Source organism: Scophthalmus maximus, chromosome 16 (genome assembly GCF_022379125.1).
Source record: "Scophthalmus maximus strain ysfricsl-2021 chromosome 16, ASM2237912v1, whole genome shotgun sequence".
Taxonomy (NCBI): Eukaryota; Metazoa; Chordata; class Actinopteri; order Pleuronectiformes; family Scophthalmidae; genus Scophthalmus; species Scophthalmus maximus.
The window spans coordinates 19,347,238-19,367,838 of record NC_061530.1 but is presented as its reverse complement, the minus strand read 5'-3'; the positions used below and the strand labels follow the sequence as shown (position 1 = coordinate 19,367,838).

Genomic DNA, 20,601 nt, shown 5'->3' with positions numbered 1-20,601 from the left:
GTCAGTAAGACAACAAGAGAATACCTGAGACCTGTGAGTGAGGAACCAGGATCAAATCCAAAAACACGCGTCGTGGATTAACTGGAAATACATGTACAAATAATGTGATGGTCATCTCCAATGAGGATAAATATCTCGGTTTCAAAGATAAATGACAAAGACACACAGCAGTTCACACTCTTTTATTTTGTCGTCCCAGGTCATGATATGTTTTTACCATGAGACCTGGCGAAGACGACAGTGTCATTTGTTATACAAAATTCTGATATTTAATCCGAACAAATAATGTGTCCGTCTCTCAACTCGATCGCATATTTGCGTGTCGGGAAGCAAAACACAACACGCAATGCCACTCTGACAATGTTTTCTGTTTTTCCTCAGACTGTGAGCTGTTCGTGTCGGAGATCCTCGAAAACGAGGAGCTCGGCGAAAATGCCCAAGAGACGCGGAAAGTCTTGCTGAACAACTTCAGGGTCGTCCATGTGAGGTAAAGCTGCAAACTGCTTTTTCTTGCTACAGTGTAATTTCCATTACACCATTATCTTAACTTTTTGCTTTTAATGCAACACAAGACTCTTTTTTTTAATTGTTGCTGTAATTGCTTTAAACACAGTTTGCTAAATCACATTGGAAGGGCCTCGTTTAAGACTTATTTCTAGCTGTTAAAAGTTTTTTAAAAAGGTCTCATAGAGGAATCTTTTCTGATCAGAATAACTTGCTCCTAATCTCAATGGGGTTGTGACGAACAGTCCACAAACCCCCCAGAGAAGAACTGCAGCTCTTGTGTGAAGTGTCAGTAGCTTACTCCGGAAACAAAACTACCTCCTCTGGTGTTGCCTGCGCTCCACGACTTGTGGGTTTTGTGGTCTTCTGTGCAGGAAACTATTACTGAATGTTTAAGAAGAAAAACCGGTGCTAAGCTGTGTGAAAAGTTAAGGCACAGAAAACTGATTTTGATTAAGGCTTGATCTTTTTCTTTTACAGGAACCCTCAGGAATTCCCCTTCCCACGTAAGTAACACGTCCGCTGAATCTCATTCACAGTACTATATCGACACTGACGACACTACGTATATATATATATATATATATTTATATATATGTATATATATATATATACATATACACACACATATTTATATATATGTGTGTGTGTGTGTGTGTGTGTGCGTGCGTGTGTGTGTGTGCAGAGTACATACACTAATAGAATAAAGTGCACACACTTTTATCTTGCACTACTGAAAGTTTAGTCCTTTAATATGTGTTCAAATACTTGCTCACATTTGCTTTGTCTCTCTCTCTGGTTTACACATGCACACATACACATTTCCACACTCACACACATGTACACACACACAGCGGACTTCAGGGAAGAAGAGGGTTCTGATGACAACCGCAGCTCCAGTCTGGGTCGCTCTGGCCCGTCAGACGACGCCTCGGTAACCTCCGACTATCAGGACGACGGAGGCCCAGAGTGTGAGTTCACTATAACAGTCCTAATTCTGATTCCCTGTTTGTTTTTGTGTGTGTGTGATGTGATGTGAAGCTATTTGCGCAGTGCAGAGGTCTCCGCTCAAATGTTAAGTATCTGCGCAGCAAAGCAGCGCTAATGGGCTTTTTCTTCACAACATTAATTGGGGGGAAAGAAAAAGATCATCATTTTGAATTTGAACTGCAGACATTGGCCCAGATTATATGTATTATTCAGCTCACACCGTTCAGTTGAAAGTTAACCCTGGTAATTGCTCGTACGCGTCTACGTTATCTTTGTGAACACGTGTTTCCGCTGAATGGCGACAGCGTGCGAGGAATTCAACAAAGGAAAAGGTAAAAAGGAGGAGTCGGTGTCACAGGAGACAATGCAGTTTTCCCACAAGAGAGCTAAACAAGTGCAGCTTCGTCACACGCCATCCTTCACGTCCTCGCCGACACACCTACACCTTTGCCACAGGAAGGGGCGAGGCGCCACTCGCCCTGTTAATTTCAGAAACTACACCACATCTGTGAAATCTCCCCTCGTCCTCTGGCCCTCTTACCTCTTCGCCGCCCTACTCCGGTGACATCATTGACTCCTCCTCCTACTCCCTCCCTCCCAGCCAGTGTGCAGGTAGTCTGGCCTGACTCTGGAGGAAAGGGGTGCTGGTGGTTTCCCCGAACGGTGACCTAGAGCTCCCTCCAGTGGCGGATCCTTACTGCTCCATGGTCTGCATCCTTGAGCTGCCTGGTCGGACTGTGGTAGGCACGGAGGCAGCCCACACAGGGAGGAGGCTTTGTAGCTGCAGGCTAATGCAGTGATTGATTGACCCCGAGCCCCTCTATTCTTTCACAACCGGGTTTGAAATACAACACTGTACCTGAGGGGCCATGTGGGTTCCATCCCTCTCTCCCTTTATCAATCTTTCTCTCTATCTTCCTTTCTCGGACTTGCCCTCTCTCCCATTCAGGCTTTTTATTGTGTGTGTGTGTGTGTGTGTGTATTTCTGAATCTCTGCGCCGGCTAATAGCCGTCGACGTGACATGCTGCAGGTGGGCATTACAGACTCGAGCGCCTCAGGTGCCAATCTTTACACCGCACACTTCTTTTTAAGCTCCTGTCTCCCGAGGTACCGAGAGCTGGAATCGTGTGGAATTTCCCCGGCCGCAATCACTTTGTGATTCCGGTAGTTAATGCCAGCTGGATGTAGTCAAAAAATGATCCCCTTATTTGGAAATGGCTTTTAATGAACTCTTCCGTCCTCGGCCCGCAGAAGAGTAACTGCCGCCTACTCTCTCTGCGCACAACTCTGGGAAAAACAGGGTAAACAAATGGCGGCAGATGGCGGGAACAACGGAGTGCGAGAACATGATAAAGGCGAGATTTTTCCTCAGGGGGGAAACAAACAAACAAAATCAAACAATAAAATGCTTTTTTTTTTAAATTCCCCCTTAAGGTAACAATGATAACACGGCAAACTACAAACTCCGCCGTCTGTTACTGGCAACACGATGGTTGTTTACGCTCGGAACGCGGCGTCGCACTGTTGTCGATGTTAACTGTGAGCAATAGCCAATTATGCGGCAGCGCGAGAATCTTCTTCCTCTTTCATTTGCATACCGCTTTTATTATCATCACCAACCCGGTGGCTCTTGACACGGAAAAAAACACAACACACCACATTGTCTTTGGATCAATAATCATAACATTTGATTCTGCTAGAAAAAAAATTACACTTCTCACGGCGCTGTTTTTTTTTTTTTTATTGCTTTGGGACTGCCGCCATGTTAGCGCAGTGAATGACCTGTGTCCTCACTCAAAGGGCACGGGGAGTTCAGAGTTCGTTCTCTGTTCACTGCCAGTTGAAAAGAAATGGCTCACACTCTTCTGCCGGGCGGGGGGTGTGTGTTTGTGTGTGTGTGTTTCGAGGGGAAGAGGGGAGTGTTTGTGGAAAATAATGGCGTGACCACTTAATGAAATCAGTGACATGTTAGGAGGATGGACGATTTAAAAAAATATTCTTTTATTCCTTGTTACGCAAAAAGCAGCCGATTATTGTGAAAATAAATACAAACTTTGTGAGGTAAAGAACAACGTTTGATAAGGAAAAGAAAATTGAGGGTTTTTTGAGTTTAATTGTAGTGTTTTTTTCCGAGCCGTACTGTACACAAAAGAGACGTCGTGACTCTGTGAGGATGTATTATCCGCGGTAATCGACTGGCTGCCTTTCGCTGCTGCTCTCCGCTCCCTAACCAGAGAGTGAGTGAGTGTGAAGTCGATGGTTGCCTTTTTTTTTTCTCTTACGCGCGGGAGGAGCCTGCGCGCCGCTTGATTAGATGCGGTGGCCCGTTGTCTTCAGCGGACTGGGTGACACCAGATTTGTAATCGCTGACAGGAACAGATGGAGCCTCCATTGTTAGCCCGGGTGTCTGCATGGTAATGTGAACTGAGTTTCACCCGCCGACCGCACCGGTGACCTGGCCGCGCCTGCAGCCTGAACCCCAGCCTCGTCTGCCCCCTTCAGCAACCTCCACCTCCCTCGCTCCCTCTCTCTTCATCTTTTCGGGGCTCACACACACAAACACACACACACACACACACACACACACACACACACACACTCTAATGCCATTCCTGTGCATTTTGCACGCATAAACAAATATGTGCACAGAATAAAACTTCCCTCCCTCTGGCGAACAGAATCTCTCTCACACACACACACAGACACAGACACACACACACCAACACACACACACACACACACTTCAGAGCAGACCCCAGGAGACAGCCGGGGAGATGTGGGGCTTTTAGTCCTGTCACGCTGTTCGCAGGTCAAGTTTACGAAGTCGAAATGGCCTGTTTGTTTTCCTTTGATTGGGGGAGTGCCGCTGGGCGCTCGGGGGTGTTTGCCGGGAAACTGCGGCGATGACAGAGCGCCTGCAGGAAGAGCTTTTGTTTCAGGAGGCGTGCAGAAGAAAGAAAAAAAAAAGATGGCGCTTTTGAAATGTCTCTTCTCCTTCTGGGAGATCGTTGGACTCTTTGTAGCCTGTTTTCGCTCAGGCTCACTTCATTTTCTCCACTAGTTTACCTGCTCGTGTTATTCAGGGACCTTTTTGAATTACATCATCTCACAAAGTGTAATTGTTTACTGTGAATATTCTTATTCATGTCTTGGAGATGATTTAATTTGACACACTGATCATTTTCTCAATCAAAACGAACAGTCCAAGATTTTCAATTTACTTTCTCGTTAGACCAAAAAAAAAAAAAAATGCTGAATATCCTTGAAATATAGACCATGTAGAAACTAGGGTGCTTTTTTGTTATATTTTGTTTTTTTTATGAATAAGTTGACTAATGTTTTTTTCCCTGTAGAGGCAGGTGTGTGTGGGTGTGTTGGACTTAAAAAAAAATAAAAATGCAGAAACGTGAAACTCCGGTCAGCGATTACTGCGTCGGGGCCCAATTTCCTAAACCAATTACTGGCAGCAGGATAACCAATCTGAAGTTATGTCGAGCTGTTGCCTTTTCCTCATTTGAATACGAAGTGCCACTGCGCAGTAACAACATTATTACACGGTGCTGGAAAAACAGAATATTAAATGACTTCTTTTTTTTGGTCATTTTGGCCGAGGCTCGAAAAAGCTATTTGAGGCGAAGTGTTTTCTGAGCGTGCACGCCTCGGCCTCTTGGCCGGCGACACACAGGAAAAACAATGCCAGCTGACGGATCGATGCTCCATTAGGGGGTTAATCAGCAGTGGTCTCGGTGCCAACTGGCCCTCGTCAGATTGAGTCACGGAGGAGGAGGAGGAAGAGGAAGAGGAGGAGGAGGAGGAAGTTCATGGGGGGAGAAGAGCAAATGACTGGAAAGGAACGAGAGTAAAGATGAAAATGTTTGAACATTGTTAAACAAACTGCAGATTTGAATGCAGCACCTGGACAGGATTGGGGGGCGTTCACCTCCTCGCAGGTTATTGGGTGATGGTGCCGTCTCCCCCACGTACAGAATTTTTGACCTTTTGACCCTCTTGCGTGGCCAACCTGTGACCTGTCTGTGATCGGCCCCCTTCCCATCTCACGGCGATGCTCATCCGTCAGGAAAGCTATGCCCCAAGCCCCCCCCCCCCCCCCCCCCCCCCCCCGGACTCGCCGACACGCCGTCTACTGTATCTGTACCCGTCACAATATCTGCCCCGGAGATTCATTTGTTCACCGCGTTCACCGGCGTATGGATTTCGTGACATTTGCATAGCGGCTGCTCGTTTGCGAGGAAGCGAGGAACACGTTAATGACCCACCCCCCCAACTCCCCACTCCTCCTCGTTCTCCTTCACTCTCCTTTCCTCTCCTCCCTCTGTTGCTTTTCCAGAAACACACACACACACACACACTCACAGTCACATTACGAGGCAGGAGCAGACTCTGTGCATCGCTGCGACTGCTTCGCCATCAGGGTTCAAAAGTTCACACTATTCCCCCGAGGGCTACTGTGCTGCTGCAGATGCTGATAGTCTTTTCTTTCTCTCCCTCTCTCCCTCTCTCTCTCTCTCTCCTGGCTGCCTTTCTCTCCCTCTCTCTCTCCCTCGCTGTTTACACTATTAATCTTGTACACTCTCTCTCTCTAGCACACACACACACACACACACGCTTGCTCACACTGCCTGGCAAGAAGAGAGCGGCTTGAAGGGGGGATTTGGACGTATTTAACCGAAGGGCATCCATCACTCTCATCTCTGGGCCTCGCTCCCCACGAAAAGAGAAGAAAAAAAAGCCACACTGTGTAGTTTTTTCTTGGTTGTGCGAGGCTCTCTCCGACGCCGCTCTCCACCTCATTTTGCTTTTGTTTTATTGTCGTTGCATATAATTACATTGCCTCCGTTTGCCTCTGGTGTGTCTAGCGCCGCGTCGGAAAAACCCAGGGAAAACACGGCGGAGGCGAAATGTGCGGCAGTCCATCTGTAAAAGAGGCACATAAGGCAGAATGCAAAGTGGGAAGCCGGGGCAGGGTGGCTCCTAATCTCCCCCCGAGCTGTCAATGTCACAGACAAATAGCAAAACTATCAGATGCGGCGGGTTCACCCAGAGGTGAGCGTTCCCAGGTACCTCCTGCACTCCCTCCCCTCCCTCCTTCCCTCTCTCCCTCTCTCCCTCTCTCTCTCCCCCTGCCTTGCAAATGAGAATTTGATTTTGCCCCTGCGCTGGAATCCATTTCTGGAGATGAATGAAGTTTCGATGCCGGAGCCCAGGTGGCCCCGCTGATTTCTTAGGGAGAATAAATGGCGATGGGAGAGATGTGTTGGCCTGTAAACAGACAGTGACACGACGGCTTCCAATGCCCCCCGGGGATCCCTCTGTTTAATTGTTGCTGTAATGTAGCACTTTAAGGTCATTAACATTCCCCCGGTGGAGTTATTCTGGGATGTCGAAGACGCGTCACTCACTCTCTACACCAGGATCAGAAGTGTGTGTGTGTGTGTGTGTGTGTGTGTGCGCGTGTGTGTGTGTGTGTGTGTGTGTGCGTGTGTGTGTGTGTGTGTGTGTGCGTGCGTGCGTGCGTGTGTGTGTGTGTGTGTGTGTGTGTGTGTGTGTGTGTGTGTGTGTGTGTGTGTGTGTGTGTGTGTGTGTGTGTGTGTGTGTGTGTGTGTGTCAAGTGGGACAGTAGCTGTCGTGGGCTTATATGTGCTGTGTGAGGATTGAATGGTTACAATGGAATCTCTTTTTTTATTTATTTTTTTACCATTGATCTATTCTGGCCTCTAACTGTGAGTTACGTTGTCTCACAGAAATAGAATCAGACGTGAGTGGATCAGGGTTTTTATTGTTCACAGTCAGTTTGATTTAAAGAAACCAATTATGCCTTTTAGATAATTAACTTCACAATGATCTGTTCCCTTCAAGTGATCACAGTGAAGGTGACGACATTTCACAAAATGTCTATAAAATTTATAGTTTTTTCATTTAGTTGCTGCGGTCGTTTTGTTTTATTTTATTGTAGTTGTGGTTTCTGTGTCGTAAAAACGTAACTATTGGGAGAAAAATACATTTGTTAAAAGATGGGCCGTTTTATGTTATATTACTTTTACATGGGTTCATTTGTATATTGTAAAAAAAAAGGATCAGTTTTGACTGATTTCTGCAGCAGTTACTGTCAAAGAGGACGATTTACCACTTCCCTCTGAATGACACCCTGCAAATCACTTTTGCCTTTGTTTCCGGTTTATTTATTTATTTTCAAACAAATAAAAAGGACAAGATTAAAAAAAAGTTAGAAAATAATTTTTGAAATGTTGAATATTAAGAGAAACCATATTTTTCACAATTATTTTAATTAAATCTTAAATAATATAAATTATATAGAATACATATAAAATATATAGTCATATTCTTACAATATACTATTGAATTATATCATAAATATTATGTACGTATTTCATTGCAGCTATTTAAAAATTGTAAAAATGAAGTATTGTTTCTGTAAGAAAAAGAGGAAACAAAGTAAAAGACAAAACATTTTGTTATTTCTTCAGAAAAAACAAGTAATTATTCTCTTATCACCCATATTTGTTCATGAATGACAAAAGGGAAACATGCTAGAAATATATAACACATATATCACAGTAATCGTGTTCAGAATGAAATTTAAAAAAGGGTAAATTTCATGGTAGCAATATTAAAAAAAACTTGTCTGAATCAATAATCATCTTTTTCTGATTTAAAAATTTGAACTAATTCCTTGTTTTGAGTCATATTAATCCAAAAAGATTTTAAAAACATCTATAAATTGATCCAGTGAAAATAATTTAATGAAATATTCTTATTTGAAGAAAAACCCAAATCCTCAGATTTACACCAGACACTGATTCTTTTGACTTTGTTTTGCATCGTCAGAATAATTTTTGCCGCTCACACCTGTTGCCCACAGACGCGCCGCTGATTTATGAAAGTAGTCGATGAATAAACGCATCACGTAATTGTTTATTGGCATAGTATGTAACAGAAGTGACTATAAAATAAGAGCGATTATACATATAAAGGTGACGGGCTTGAGATATTGCTCAGAAACCACGGTCAGGCACGAACATATTTACTTACCGTTATCGCTGGAAGGATATTTGAAGCATTTTTAGTGGAAATAACAGGAGCGTTTTAAAGTTGCAATAACTGTATATTCCGAGGGCGAGTGTGTTTGATTTTTTCCCCCTGCGGGCTCTGACGTCGACTCTGTTATATATTTTTATCACAGATACGCCGACTCTCCCGTGGGGCCCAACTCCTCCGATGTTGGTATTTATTACATTCGTACATCTGTGGGGTTTTTTCTGTTCTTTGTTGTGTTTATATTTAATTCTTTTTTTTTCTTCCTCATTTTGTTACATATATATATATATATATTTTCCCGTCGCTGTCAGTGAAGCAAACTGAAAACCGTCCCCAGCGATTAGAGGATCATTGTATCTGCAGTTAAGCATTTGAATAGTGGTAGTAAATCTAGAAAAAGGGAAATTCAGGGTCGCTGCCGACGCGGCTTATAGCTGCCCAGGGGGAAGCTGATGTCACGTAGTAAATTTAGCCCCTTAGTGTCTTCACAGCGGCTCGACCTGCGATGTTCCGCACGCGGGAGCATGGCGGGAAAAAAAACACGGAGCCCCGAGAATGACTCGATATCTTTTCCTTGCGTTAAAGAGTCGCGCGCGTTTTTATCTCTCGTCCAAATTGCTTCACGTGTAAGAGACAACGTCGGACAATAAAGGAGAGAAACACGAGATATCTCGTCTTGGCATCTAGTTGCAATCTCATTGATTTTTTTTTTTTCTTCTCTTTTCCAGAATCCAAATCATTAAAACAAAACAACCAGTGCACGTTGGAGCTTTTACGAAGGCGTCACTCAGTCGAAAAAGCTTTTATCTCAAGCCAAGACATTTGTCTGTTTAACCTGATTGACATCCTCGATCCCCAAAAAATAAACCTAATCACTCCTGCATAAATATCTGCTCCCATTAAACATCAGCGTTGCAGCCTGATGTAGTGCACTGCATGTTTTGGTAGGTTTTTAAACACGTGCATTAGGAGCCTCTGAACACGGTTCATGTATCGATGACTGAAGTCCTAATCAAATCAGGGGAAGGAGCGGAGGAGGGCAGGGAAGACGTTCTGCCCTTAACCCCAGTGCCGCTCAGTCTCTCCTCCTCCTCCTCCTCCTGTCGGCCTCCCTCGCTGGAGGGACGCGAACCCCCTCCTCTCTGCTGTAATGAGGAAAAATGCATCAATTTGGCTTCGGCCTGCGCACAGATTGAGCGCCGGGTGGGTGAAGGTGCACTGAGTGAATCCTTTCTCCTAATCAAGGACAGTATCGAAGAGGATTGCGGTCTCTCTCGCTCGCTCTGTAGAATCGGCAGCATTCCTCCCCTCGCCCCCCCACCCTCAGGGCCGGGGGAGCCTCTTTCTGCCTTCTGTTTCACCTCATCAGCAGAGTTCACGCCGAGGTCAGGTCCTGCCCCCCCCCCCATGCTGCATTCAATGCAATAGGACGCAGCGTGAAAGGCCCCGTGCTCAAGGACTAACCAGAGGAGAAAGAAAACATATGATAACTTGCTCATTTTTGATTTCAAACCTGTGCTGCGACTGGGGGGTCACCTTCTCTACACGCTCCTGAAATAGATTTATTAATCCCATTAACAGTCCCTACAGATTCTTTCTTTTACCTCATCGTCAACACAGTGTGGGCAGTGTGTTGTAAACATCTCTCATTCTGTTCTTACTCAAGATGCATTAAAGTGTCTCTTTTCATCCTCTGACCTTTGACAGTTTGATTTAAAAAATCTGAAGAGATAAGAAGTTGATGGAGAAATTGTTTTGCTAAATCAGTCTTTTTTTTTTATGCAAACATACCTAGATTTCAGTTTCTATATTGTCAATTTTCTTTTCTTGTCTTCATTATATTGGTATTTAATATCTTTGCCATTTGAATCCAACTCGTGACGGACATTTTCCCTCTGTATTATGACACTTTGTAGGCCAAAAGTTTAATTGAGGAAAAAACTGATTAATCAATAATCCAAATAGTTGTTGCAGCTCTGAAGCAAACATATTGCACATCACATCTTAAATGAGACGAGACAGCGTAAAAGCTGAACACGTGACAATAAAACTCAACAGCACACGATTTCTCAACATCGCAAAACATTTTCAATGTAGCATACATTGTAGCATAACATACACTATTAAAGAAGGGAATAGATACTAAATCACTACATCCAACATTAGACGTCACATGAAAACTTAAAATACAGCAGATAGACAGACAGACAGATAGATAGATGTACTTTATTGATCCCAAACTAGGAAGTTCAGTCACACAACACACTAAATAAGAAATGTAAAAATGTAAGACCAGCAAAACTATAAAAGAATGAGGAATATAAATACAAATAATGTGTTTCAAAATAGTGACAGGGCAAGGCCAAAAATATTATCAGTTGATTTTTTTATTTCCATTTCTTTCCACTTTTATTCGACAACATTTTTTGGCGAAACATCATAAATACAGCAAGACCTTTTCCACTGGGACACTTTATCCCTGCTCCTCCCATTAAAAGAACTCAAGTGCTTCAGTAGCTGGAGACACAATAACGCGTCAGACTCTGAAAAGTGAACGTTCCCCCTGCTGAGCCGCCCCCCACCCCCCTCCTTCCCCTTCATACCGTCTGAAGGAAAAAAGATAATAAACTCACTTTCCTTTCTAACCGTTCCCCCCCTCATCTGCACCGCTCACCGTCCCCAGAGTGGTTTCTGTGTTTTCACAACATCCCCGGCTGCATTACGAACCACCGTTAGATCTAATGCAACGTATTAGTCCTCCCACCCAGCCATTTCCCCTTCAGTTTGATTCACTCTCCGCCCAGCCTTTGATTGACTTTCAGCCTAACTAAAGTGGATTTTAATGAGAGAATACATTAACTCCCTCTGGTCATGCTCACATAAATCAGCCGTTTTCTTGCAGGATCAACTGCTGAGCTCATAACGCCACGCTGAGAGAGTGTGAATAACCAAATGAGAGATGGCGGCTGTGGCAAACTGCTGCCAGCTCAGATGCATTGTTGTGTGTGTGTGTGTGTGTGTGTGTGTGTGTGTGTGTGTGTGTGTGTGTGTGTGTGTGTGTGTGTGTGTGTGTGTGTGTGTGTGTGTGTGTGTGTGTGTGTGTGTGTGTGTGTGTGTGTGTGTGTGTGTGTGTGTGCCCCCCCAACACACACACACACACACACACACACCCGAGTTTAAAGCAAGTTCAGGACGACACCAGGACGGAGCTCTCGCCGGCACACAGGTCAGCCTCGCTTATGGAAACGCTCCTTCGTCAGGATCAATTAAATACATATTTCGGGTCAATTTCTATTGATTATCTCCGTCCATTTGGAAATGGGATGGGGGGGGAGTAACTCGCTGATCACCACTGAGAGCCGTTAGATTCAGTTAGCGCCGCCCCGCAGCAAACTCCTCACCTTGATTTACGAAACGCGGGGATGCGACTCCTGCGCGTCGCATCCGTCTGCCTTCTCTTTTGTTGGTAATTGCGCTCGGGGCTTAAATAGGTTATGCTGAAATATCAATAAATTGCCATCAAATTAATGTCAATACCAAAGCTGTGGATGGGTGCTAATTAAAACGCGAAAGGGATGAAAATGAAGTCGTGGCATTGCCCTGAATAATTGATACGGCAATTTACATTACATTTTTTATGAAAGAGTGCCGTCTGTCTGCGGTTCTGATGAGGCCTTAATTAGATGCATTAATGTGTCTCTCTTGTGCCTTCTACTCAAACTCAAAACTCAAACACCGTGATGGTTGCTGTTTTTTTTTAGTTTCCCAACGCGCTAAATTACACTTTTTCAAATAACATTACCTCTGAATATCCACTTATAAAATTGCATTGGTCCCGAAGAGGTGTTAGTGTGTGATTCTCATTAACGGAGGCATTGTTGTTAACTCAGGACCAATCAGACTCTCGCTTTTGTTTAGAAGCGGCGAGATGCGTCTAGGTTGTGCTGCGACCGTGTGGAGGAAACAAGAACTATTGTGCAACGTGCCCCCCCCCCCCCCCCGCCTGCGTTCGAGGACTCGTACGAGGGACGACAGTCAAGTGAGGTCAGGTCACGTCGGCGTTAAAAGTGTTGAACACGCATGAATGTGTAATGTTTATTGACTCAAGCAGATCAGAGTGATCCCATGTTGATTTTGCACCTCCACGTCTATTAGCCGGGCTCGACCTCGGAGATAAATGAAGAGCCGGGGGAAGCAGACGGATGAGGGGGGATTAGAAGTGGGCCACAACTGGGAAGAGGGCCCAGAGAAGAAGAAGAAGAAGAAGAAAATGGACGGGCTGCTGGCGGATAGATGAGGTGGAGGAGCGTAATGACCGCTGTTTGTTATGATGTACTGAATCGGGTTCTCTCTGACAAAACAAGTCCTGAGCACCTCCGTATTTATTGTGTCACCGGTCAGTCCGTCCACAAAGGCGAAGCTGATGATGTGTGAGCGTGTTAGTGCCGCGAGGTGTCCGGGGCTCGGCTCTGGAATGACCCGCTCATCCGTCAGGCCCACGAGCTGCGGCGGCGTGGGGTTGTCGGATCACACACACACACACACACACACACACACACAGACACACACACACACACACACAGACACACACAGACACACACAGACACACACACACACTCGACCGTGGTGGAGTTGGATCTCAGGAATGTAAGCCAGAGCGAAAAAGGCTCAATATCAACTTGGTCTGCTCCTCCGGATCAGAGTCGCTCTGACGGAGAACAGACTCAAAGCAGCCACTTTCGGAGTGGAGATTCAACTGCAGCCGCTTTTTCATGTTGGTCGTTTTTATGAATGAGAAAGAGGTTCTGGTCTTTCTAACGTTTGGAAGCTCTTTGTTTAAGCCAGTAAAGGACCCTGCTTTTGGGGTGACATGTTTGGGTTATCCCTGCAGTGTAACAGGGCCCCTCTGAGGGGGCTGCACTCGAGGCATTCCCCTCTTGTCATCAGCGGTCTGTGCCAGGTGTCACACTTGACGGGTGTAAATGGTCTTTTAAATTGTTGCCGCGGTTCCTGTTCGCCCTCTGCTTAATGCCCGTTGACTAATGAATTCGGAGGAAGCTCAAGCTTTGTTTTTTGACATATGGGGAAAACCAGGTAGTTCCTCGTTGGATGTGCCGGGGCGGAAGACGGCCCAGGGGTCAACTTCACAATCTGACCCCTTAATGACCAAAGGCTTCAGACAACGGGGTCAAACCAGCACATTGAAAACTTCAAAACTAACTTGGAACATGGACCAGCTGGTTAAAAACCCGCTTCTCCTCAGCCGGGGACCGAGACGAGTTCTGGGAGCTTTCATTTCATTTTTCTCTGCCAGACTCACGGCCTTGATCTCCTCCATTGGGAAAAAACTCGCTGGTTCAACCAATTATCTGATAATGGGCGGGGTTCATACCAAGACACACAGAGAGAAGCGACTTTTGTGAACAACCAAGATGGCTGCCGCCGATGAACGAGCGTTTGACTAATAGAACCCGGACATTGGTGCGAGTAGCGCGACGCGAAACATGCACATTCGCATCGCGTCCGGTGTGAACGCAGCATTATTCTGGCTGCGCCAGGCTTCTCCTGCGGTGTTCTGGTTGAAACGACCAGAACAACATCCCTGGTTAGATTCCAGCTTCGCCCCATGAGCACGAAAAAGCCACAGTCATATTCAAAACCTCTTCCCGGCGACTGCACTAATTAACTTAAGGCTCTTAAGGTTTGTGCCCGTTGTCCTCTCATGTTTAAAGTTTGACTTTTTGCAAATTGATGCGAGTTGTTTCCGAGTCCCCACAGGAAGGTTAGTCCCATTAAAAGTGCAATGTGAGCAGATGAATGGACTGCAGTGCTCAGCAGCACTGTAAATGTATTGATCCCCGTTTCCTAAAGCCTTGCAGGGATGTATTTGATCCACAGGGTTGGAGTCTTTATATTCATGGTGTGTGTGTGTGTGTGTGTGTGTGTGTGTGTGTGTGTGTGTGTGTGTGTGTGTGTGTGTGTGTGTGTGTGTGTGTGTATGTGGGTGTTGCCTCAGGAATATAAAGAACATTCTAAGTGCAGCTTCATCAGGAGCTTATACTAAAACAATAAGTTGATGACAAGTTGAATTCCATCAATAAACTAATTGTTTTCCATCATTTATCAAGAAGAAATAAATAAATTACAAAAAGCTCATTAGTTTCTCAAATGTGATGAATTGTTGCGTTTCTCTTTTCTTTTTGATTTCATCACACAACTCAAATATCTTTGGACCTTGAACGGGCGGCCGAACAAAACGAGATATTGGAAGAGGTCACCTTGGGCTGGGGGGGAAGTTGTTATGGGCATTTTTTTCCTACCAATTATCTTTTATTCTTTTTATTCATACAGTACAGATTTTTAACTCCTTGTGTTCCCAGACTATGGCGACATCCCCCCTGTGGCGGCGCAGGACCTCGGCAACATCTTGAAGCAAGGCTACCTGGAGAAGAAACGAAAAGGTACAGCAGCCAGTTTTGAAACTGCAGTCATCAGGCATGTACACATTTTGTATATTAATAGAAACCTTCATGTTTTTTAAAATTTGATTTCATGTACTTAGACCACAGCTTCTTTGGCTCTGAGTGGCAGAAGAGATGGTGCGTCCTGAACAACTCCATATTCTACTACTTTGGGAGCGAAAGAGGTTTTGTATGAACATGCAGAAACATTGCAGCTACTTTAAGTGACTCCTGTAACATCCCCCGCCACGTGTGCTCCTCCCCCCGCACACACAGACAAGCAGCAGAAAGGTTCCGTTTACATCAACGAGTACAGTGTGCAGCTGGTGAGCAACCTGAGAAAAGACTCCAGGAAAAACGCCTGCTTCGAGCTCGTTGCACCTGGACGACGCCCTTTCCAGGTCTGGATTACCAACACAACATCAAGCATGTGGAAATATCTAAATTACAACTTGGTGCATAAATGCCAAATCATTTAAGTTTCTGTTAATTCAGATTACATAGCTGGTGAGGTGGTTGCAGAGCACTGACAAGATTATTTGTTTTACTATGGTCGCTAGTTTACGTGTTACCTGATTAAATCTGAGATTATTAATCCGTTGATCAAACAAAAAATGAACTGGCAACTGTTTGTTTTTTTAAATAGTGAAAATAGTTTCTGGTTTTATGAACTCCTCTTTAATAATCAAGTTAATATCTTTAATATTTGTACTTTATCGACATAACCAGATGTTTGAAGAATTCATCTTCACCATCATTACTCTATAATCTGCTTTTTTCTCTCTCTCAATGTTTTCTTTATTAATCGACAATTAAAATGATCCCTAATTGCAACCTTATATGTGATTATGTTTAGATAAATAAATAAATATTGTCAGTATATTGTTAACTGCCAGTGGAAATATTTGGCAGTTTACAAAGTATCAGTTGAGCTCAAATCTAAATCCATTTAGAAACATTTCATTTCATAATAATTTATTTTGTTCTGTTTTACAGAACAAACAACACACTTACACTTACACACTTTCCATGAATGAGAAAAGAAGCAGGAAGAAGAAAAATCTTATATAATCTGACATTTAATCCATCGGCAGCTTTTCCTCTCAGAGTTACTACATAACTACCTAAATATTTTAATCTTATAATGTAATGTGGGAGGGGACATTCTCTATTTTCCTTTTCCTCCGCCAGCTAGAAAAAGAGATTCAGTCTGTGCCTCAAAGAAGAAAACTCCAGACTCTATTTCTACATATATGTGATGATAACTGAAGGATTATTGCCCCTCTGTCCCTTTCAGTTCACTGCCGGCAGCCTTCAGGAGGCCAGAGAGTGGGTGGACCAAATCAATTTCATACTTCGAGGTACGACGCTTTATCTCTGCCGCCTGTCGCATGAAGAGCAAACTCTGCTTTGTTGCTTCTTTCTTTTCATTCGACGTCCCTGTGTGGCTCAAGGATTTAAGGTTCGAGGATGAATTTTTTAAAATTGGACTTGAGTCACAAATATTAATTAGAAAATATAGTTAAACCTATTTTTCCATCAAAGTTCTGAGGCAGAAAGGTCAGAAGTGAGAGGCCGCCCTTTATCATGTCTGACTCCGAAGAAAACCACCCGATCCATCACTAACAGAATCGCCCACCAGGTCACGTGCACGGCCATGTGGCTCTAGTCCCCCCCCCCCCCAACCCTCCTACCGAATTCCAACTTACAGGAAATTGATTGGTAGATGTTCTGGTTATCCTCCAGTGACATTGATTTCTGCCTGGCCGCTGCTGTACGGCGGAGGGACCTGATACCCCGTGTTGCAGTGGCCAGTCGCCTGCAATGAGACGGCTCCTCCGTCTGAGCGAGCGCTGCTGCCGCGTCTACTCTAAAACGGGCTCGGGCTGGGCCACCGATTTGCGGGAAGTAACAGACACTCGGCAGTTTGTCTTACTTCCTTCCAGTCCACTTTTACTACGAGACGCAGCCTGATCCAGAACATGTAGATGTTTTTTTTAATTTTTTTTTGTTTTTTTAAACCTCCTGAATTTACCTCAGTAAAGAACATGGCTGACTTTTGCAACATTTATTTTTTTCATCACTTTTTTAAAAATAATTTTGTGGAAAATTCAGATTCTTTTTTCCCCCATACATATTATTATTTGTTAGCATTTATTTGATGGTGACAGTAGAGATACAGATAAGAACATGCAGAGAGGAAGAGGGAGGGGTATGCAACAAAAGAGTCTTCATCACAAACAGTTTAGGCAACAGAAAATATGTTGAAAAGATGAGGAAAGTGTGAGAATAACCGTTTCAGTGTCTCATTGACTGAATTGATTGATTTTTTCTTCAGAATGAACCGTTAGCAGCCAGCTCGCTGTTTTTCCACTATTTCCGACATTTTATAGACTTCATAATTAATTTGATTATTGAAAAAATGCTCAAACGCAAGAATAGATAATGCGAATTTACCATGATGATGTTATGCAGCCTGAATACAAGTCTGCGGTGTTTGTCAGTGCTGCCACGTGTCACGTGTCCAAGCCCGTTGTGCAGTCGGGACCATTCCTCTTACTTTACCCCTTTTAATACATGCGTGTCGTCTGTGCCGCGCTTCCCCTCGTAGATCTCAGCTCCAGCTTCATCCCTTTCGACGAAGACGAGGAGGGGGAGGAGGACACCTATGATGACATTGAGGGGCTGACCGGCCCTGCCGTCGCTGCCCGGGCCCCTCCGAGAGCCACACAGGGAGGAGGGCAGGAGACGGGGGAGGTGGACGACGACGACGAGGATATCTACGAGGTGCTGCCAGGTGCGAGGAAGTGGCGACCACGCGTACACACACACACTAACACACACACACACACACACAAACCCTGTGTGATACTCCATCAGACAAATAGACACAGATGCTCTGCCTCAGACACACACTCCAGCCCTCGGGGAGGGTTGGAGTTTTTTTTGCAACAAGAAAACATTTGCGAGGAGCTTCCCTGGCTGCGAAGGTGCCTCGCTATCGCCACAACACCCCCGACCCCATCGCTCATTTTAAATCAAGCAACACTAATAAGTTTGTGAGGGGCGGCGTGGACGCTGCAGAGCCGCTACAGGGCGGGAAGGGGACGAGTCGAGAACTCGCCTTCTCGCCGTGAGCGTATCTGTTGAGAAACGGTCAGTGTTTGTTGTGGAAATCAGCGAGAGCCGCGGAGGGGGGGGTCGCTCCGAATGCTCTGTCATACAACGTCCAATTAGCTAATGTTGCCAGGCAACAAATGGCCTACAATTCAACCCACTAAGCAGAGTTTTTCGGCTAAAATTGCCTAGCAACAGCAATTTGGATGAAAGGGAAGTAGAAGAAAAACACAAACTGCATCTCTCAGGGCCTGGAACAGTTCGGGAGCTCTTCAAGTCACATCTTTAATAGAAACTAGAGTTTGATGGAGACTGTTGTGAGGGGAACAAAGAGTGTGTGTGTGTGTGTGTGTGTGTGTGTGTGTGTGTGTGTGTGTGTGTGTGTGTGTGTGTGTGTGTGTGTGTGTGTGTGTGTGTGTGTGTGTGTGTGTGTGTGTGTGTGTGTGTGTGTGTGTGTGTGTGTGTGTGTGTGTGAGTCTCTACCGAGGGGTTAGACGGTCCCATGTGTCAGGGTGGCTACAGGATCCCGGGGAGAGGACAAAAGTGGTGGGGGGGGGGTGATCCGATGTTTTCGGGCCTGTCGTCCATCACTCCTTTTATTAAATAAGATACATCAAGATTCTGTTTCAGCCGGCGAGTACATTACCTTTGCCAAAAAAAATCACTGGCGAGAGGCAGATCAGTCTTCGGACTGTCACGCCGGCGTTCAAAGCCATCTGGGAAGAGGTACAGAGCCTGACCACAGATGGCGTATCGAGTGACGGGCTCTTTCGTTCACTTTCTCACCCCTTCACTTATCAATCATTACCCCCCCCCCACCATCTTCTATCTACACAGTGATTAGATACTGTTAAATCATTATTCTCATTGATGAGGAAAGCTGCTGCTTGTGCTTGTATTCAAAGAATAGAAATATTACTGTGCTCTGAGGCTTGACCACCATTTAATCCTCACGAGAATATTTAACATTACTTTGCAGATTACCTCTCAATTTTTTACTTGGAATGGAATATATCTGGTAAATTTGCAAAATTGTCAGACACATGTTGCAGAGTCACGTCAGTTTTGTCCGAGCAAAAACTCCGAACATGGCTCAGTTGCAGGCAGAACGCGTGTTGGTGCTACAGTATTAGGGCTGCAACTGACGATGATTTTCATTATCGATTAATGTAAGTTGTTTGGTCCATAAAATGTTTAAAAAAATGTGGAGTGTGTTTCCCCAAACCTCAAGATGATGTTTTGGTTTTTTTGTGCTCCACAAGACTGACGAACAAATGTTTGGACCTTTCACAAAAAAATTTAATAAAACCTCCTTTTTCCCTTCTCTGATTATGCAGACATAAAACAATAATCTTTAATTTTTTCTCTCGATTTTGAAATGTGCTAAAAGCTGAAAGTTCCAGTCATTGTGTGATTTTAAGAAAGAAACATCAAAGACCTCCCTCACATATAGACACGAGAAACTCTCTGCATCCATACGCAAACTGTTCCTATGATCACAAATATGCATGTGGTGGATATACAGTACGCGCTCGTGTGTGTGCGTGCGTGTGTGTGCGTGTGTGTGTGTGTGTGTGTGTGTGTGCGTGTGTGTGCGTGTGTGCCTGCGTGCGCGTGTGTGTGTGTGCGTGCGCGTGTGTGTGTGTGTGTGTGTGTGTGTGTGTGTGTGTGCGTGTGTCCGTGCGTGCGCGTGTGTGTGTGTGCGTGCGCGTGTGTGTGTGTGTGTGTGTCGTCCTTCCTGCTCTTCCTGGAAGCAGAGGCGCAGGTCGTGCTGGAAGGTGGATAGTGTTGCCGGGGTTGTGGCGTTGCTGTCAGCCGGCTAGTGTTGAGGATGGATGTGGCAGACGGGAGGGCAGGCGTATCACCGTGTCACCTCTCAGACCACCGGGGGCCACGCCCCACACTCCATGACACGTCCGCCTCTTTTTCGAAAAATTTCGTACGTGTCATGTTGAGAAAAATGTCAGAGATTGTCTGACGATGCTTTTTTACTTACGTACATTTATTATGAGTCAGCCCCAAAGCACATAAGATGATATTTAAATGTTTGGTTCGCTGATATCTAATTAAAAAATTCTTCTTGTTCACACAAGTCAAATCAGACAAGGATGCATGTTCTGTCATCACATCAATTTGTCGTGTTTTGTATTTTTCCATAAGAGGATTTTCCAGATCCCGATGAGAGCGGTGAGAAGAACAAGTCAGGTCAGAACCTCATCACAGTCCTCCGCTAACAACGAGAACATTTTCCACCCTGATGGTTCACGTGCTCGCTTTTTAATTTAAATCTGCGCTTCTCCATTTTCCTCTCACCTTGGTCATCAGATTACGCCAACTACTACCAGTGTTTGTGGGATTGCCAGGCCGACGAGCCGGATGAGCTGAGCTTCCAGAGAGGAGATCTCATCTACGTCGTCAGCAAGGTTCGGCATCACCGTCATCAGCATCAGC

At 44.9% G+C, this 20,601-nt stretch overlaps 1 protein-coding gene across 2 annotated transcripts in view; it reads left to right on the top strand.

Moving 5' to 3' along the window:
- skap1 (src kinase associated phosphoprotein 1) overlaps positions 1-20,601 on the top strand; it is a 31,763-nt gene that overhangs the window by 1,676 nt on the left and 9,486 nt on the right. The window contains exons 4-13 of one of the 2 annotated variants that reach the window (XM_035612393.2): positions 382-487; positions 985-1,010; positions 1,359-1,475; positions 14,953-15,033; positions 15,135-15,218; positions 15,310-15,434; positions 16,331-16,394; positions 17,645-17,830; positions 20,311-20,355; positions 20,476-20,573. In XM_035612393.2, the coding sequence (XP_035468286.1) occupies positions 382-487; positions 985-1,010; positions 1,359-1,475; positions 14,953-15,033; positions 15,135-15,218; positions 15,310-15,434; positions 16,331-16,394; positions 17,645-17,830; positions 20,311-20,355; positions 20,476-20,573 (932 nt within the window). The remainder of the gene's footprint in view (positions 1-381; positions 488-984; positions 1,011-1,358; positions 1,476-14,952; positions 15,034-15,134; positions 15,219-15,309; positions 15,435-16,330; positions 16,395-17,644; positions 17,831-20,310; positions 20,356-20,475; positions 20,574-20,601) is intronic. The other variant, XM_035612394.2, reaches the window with a different exon arrangement.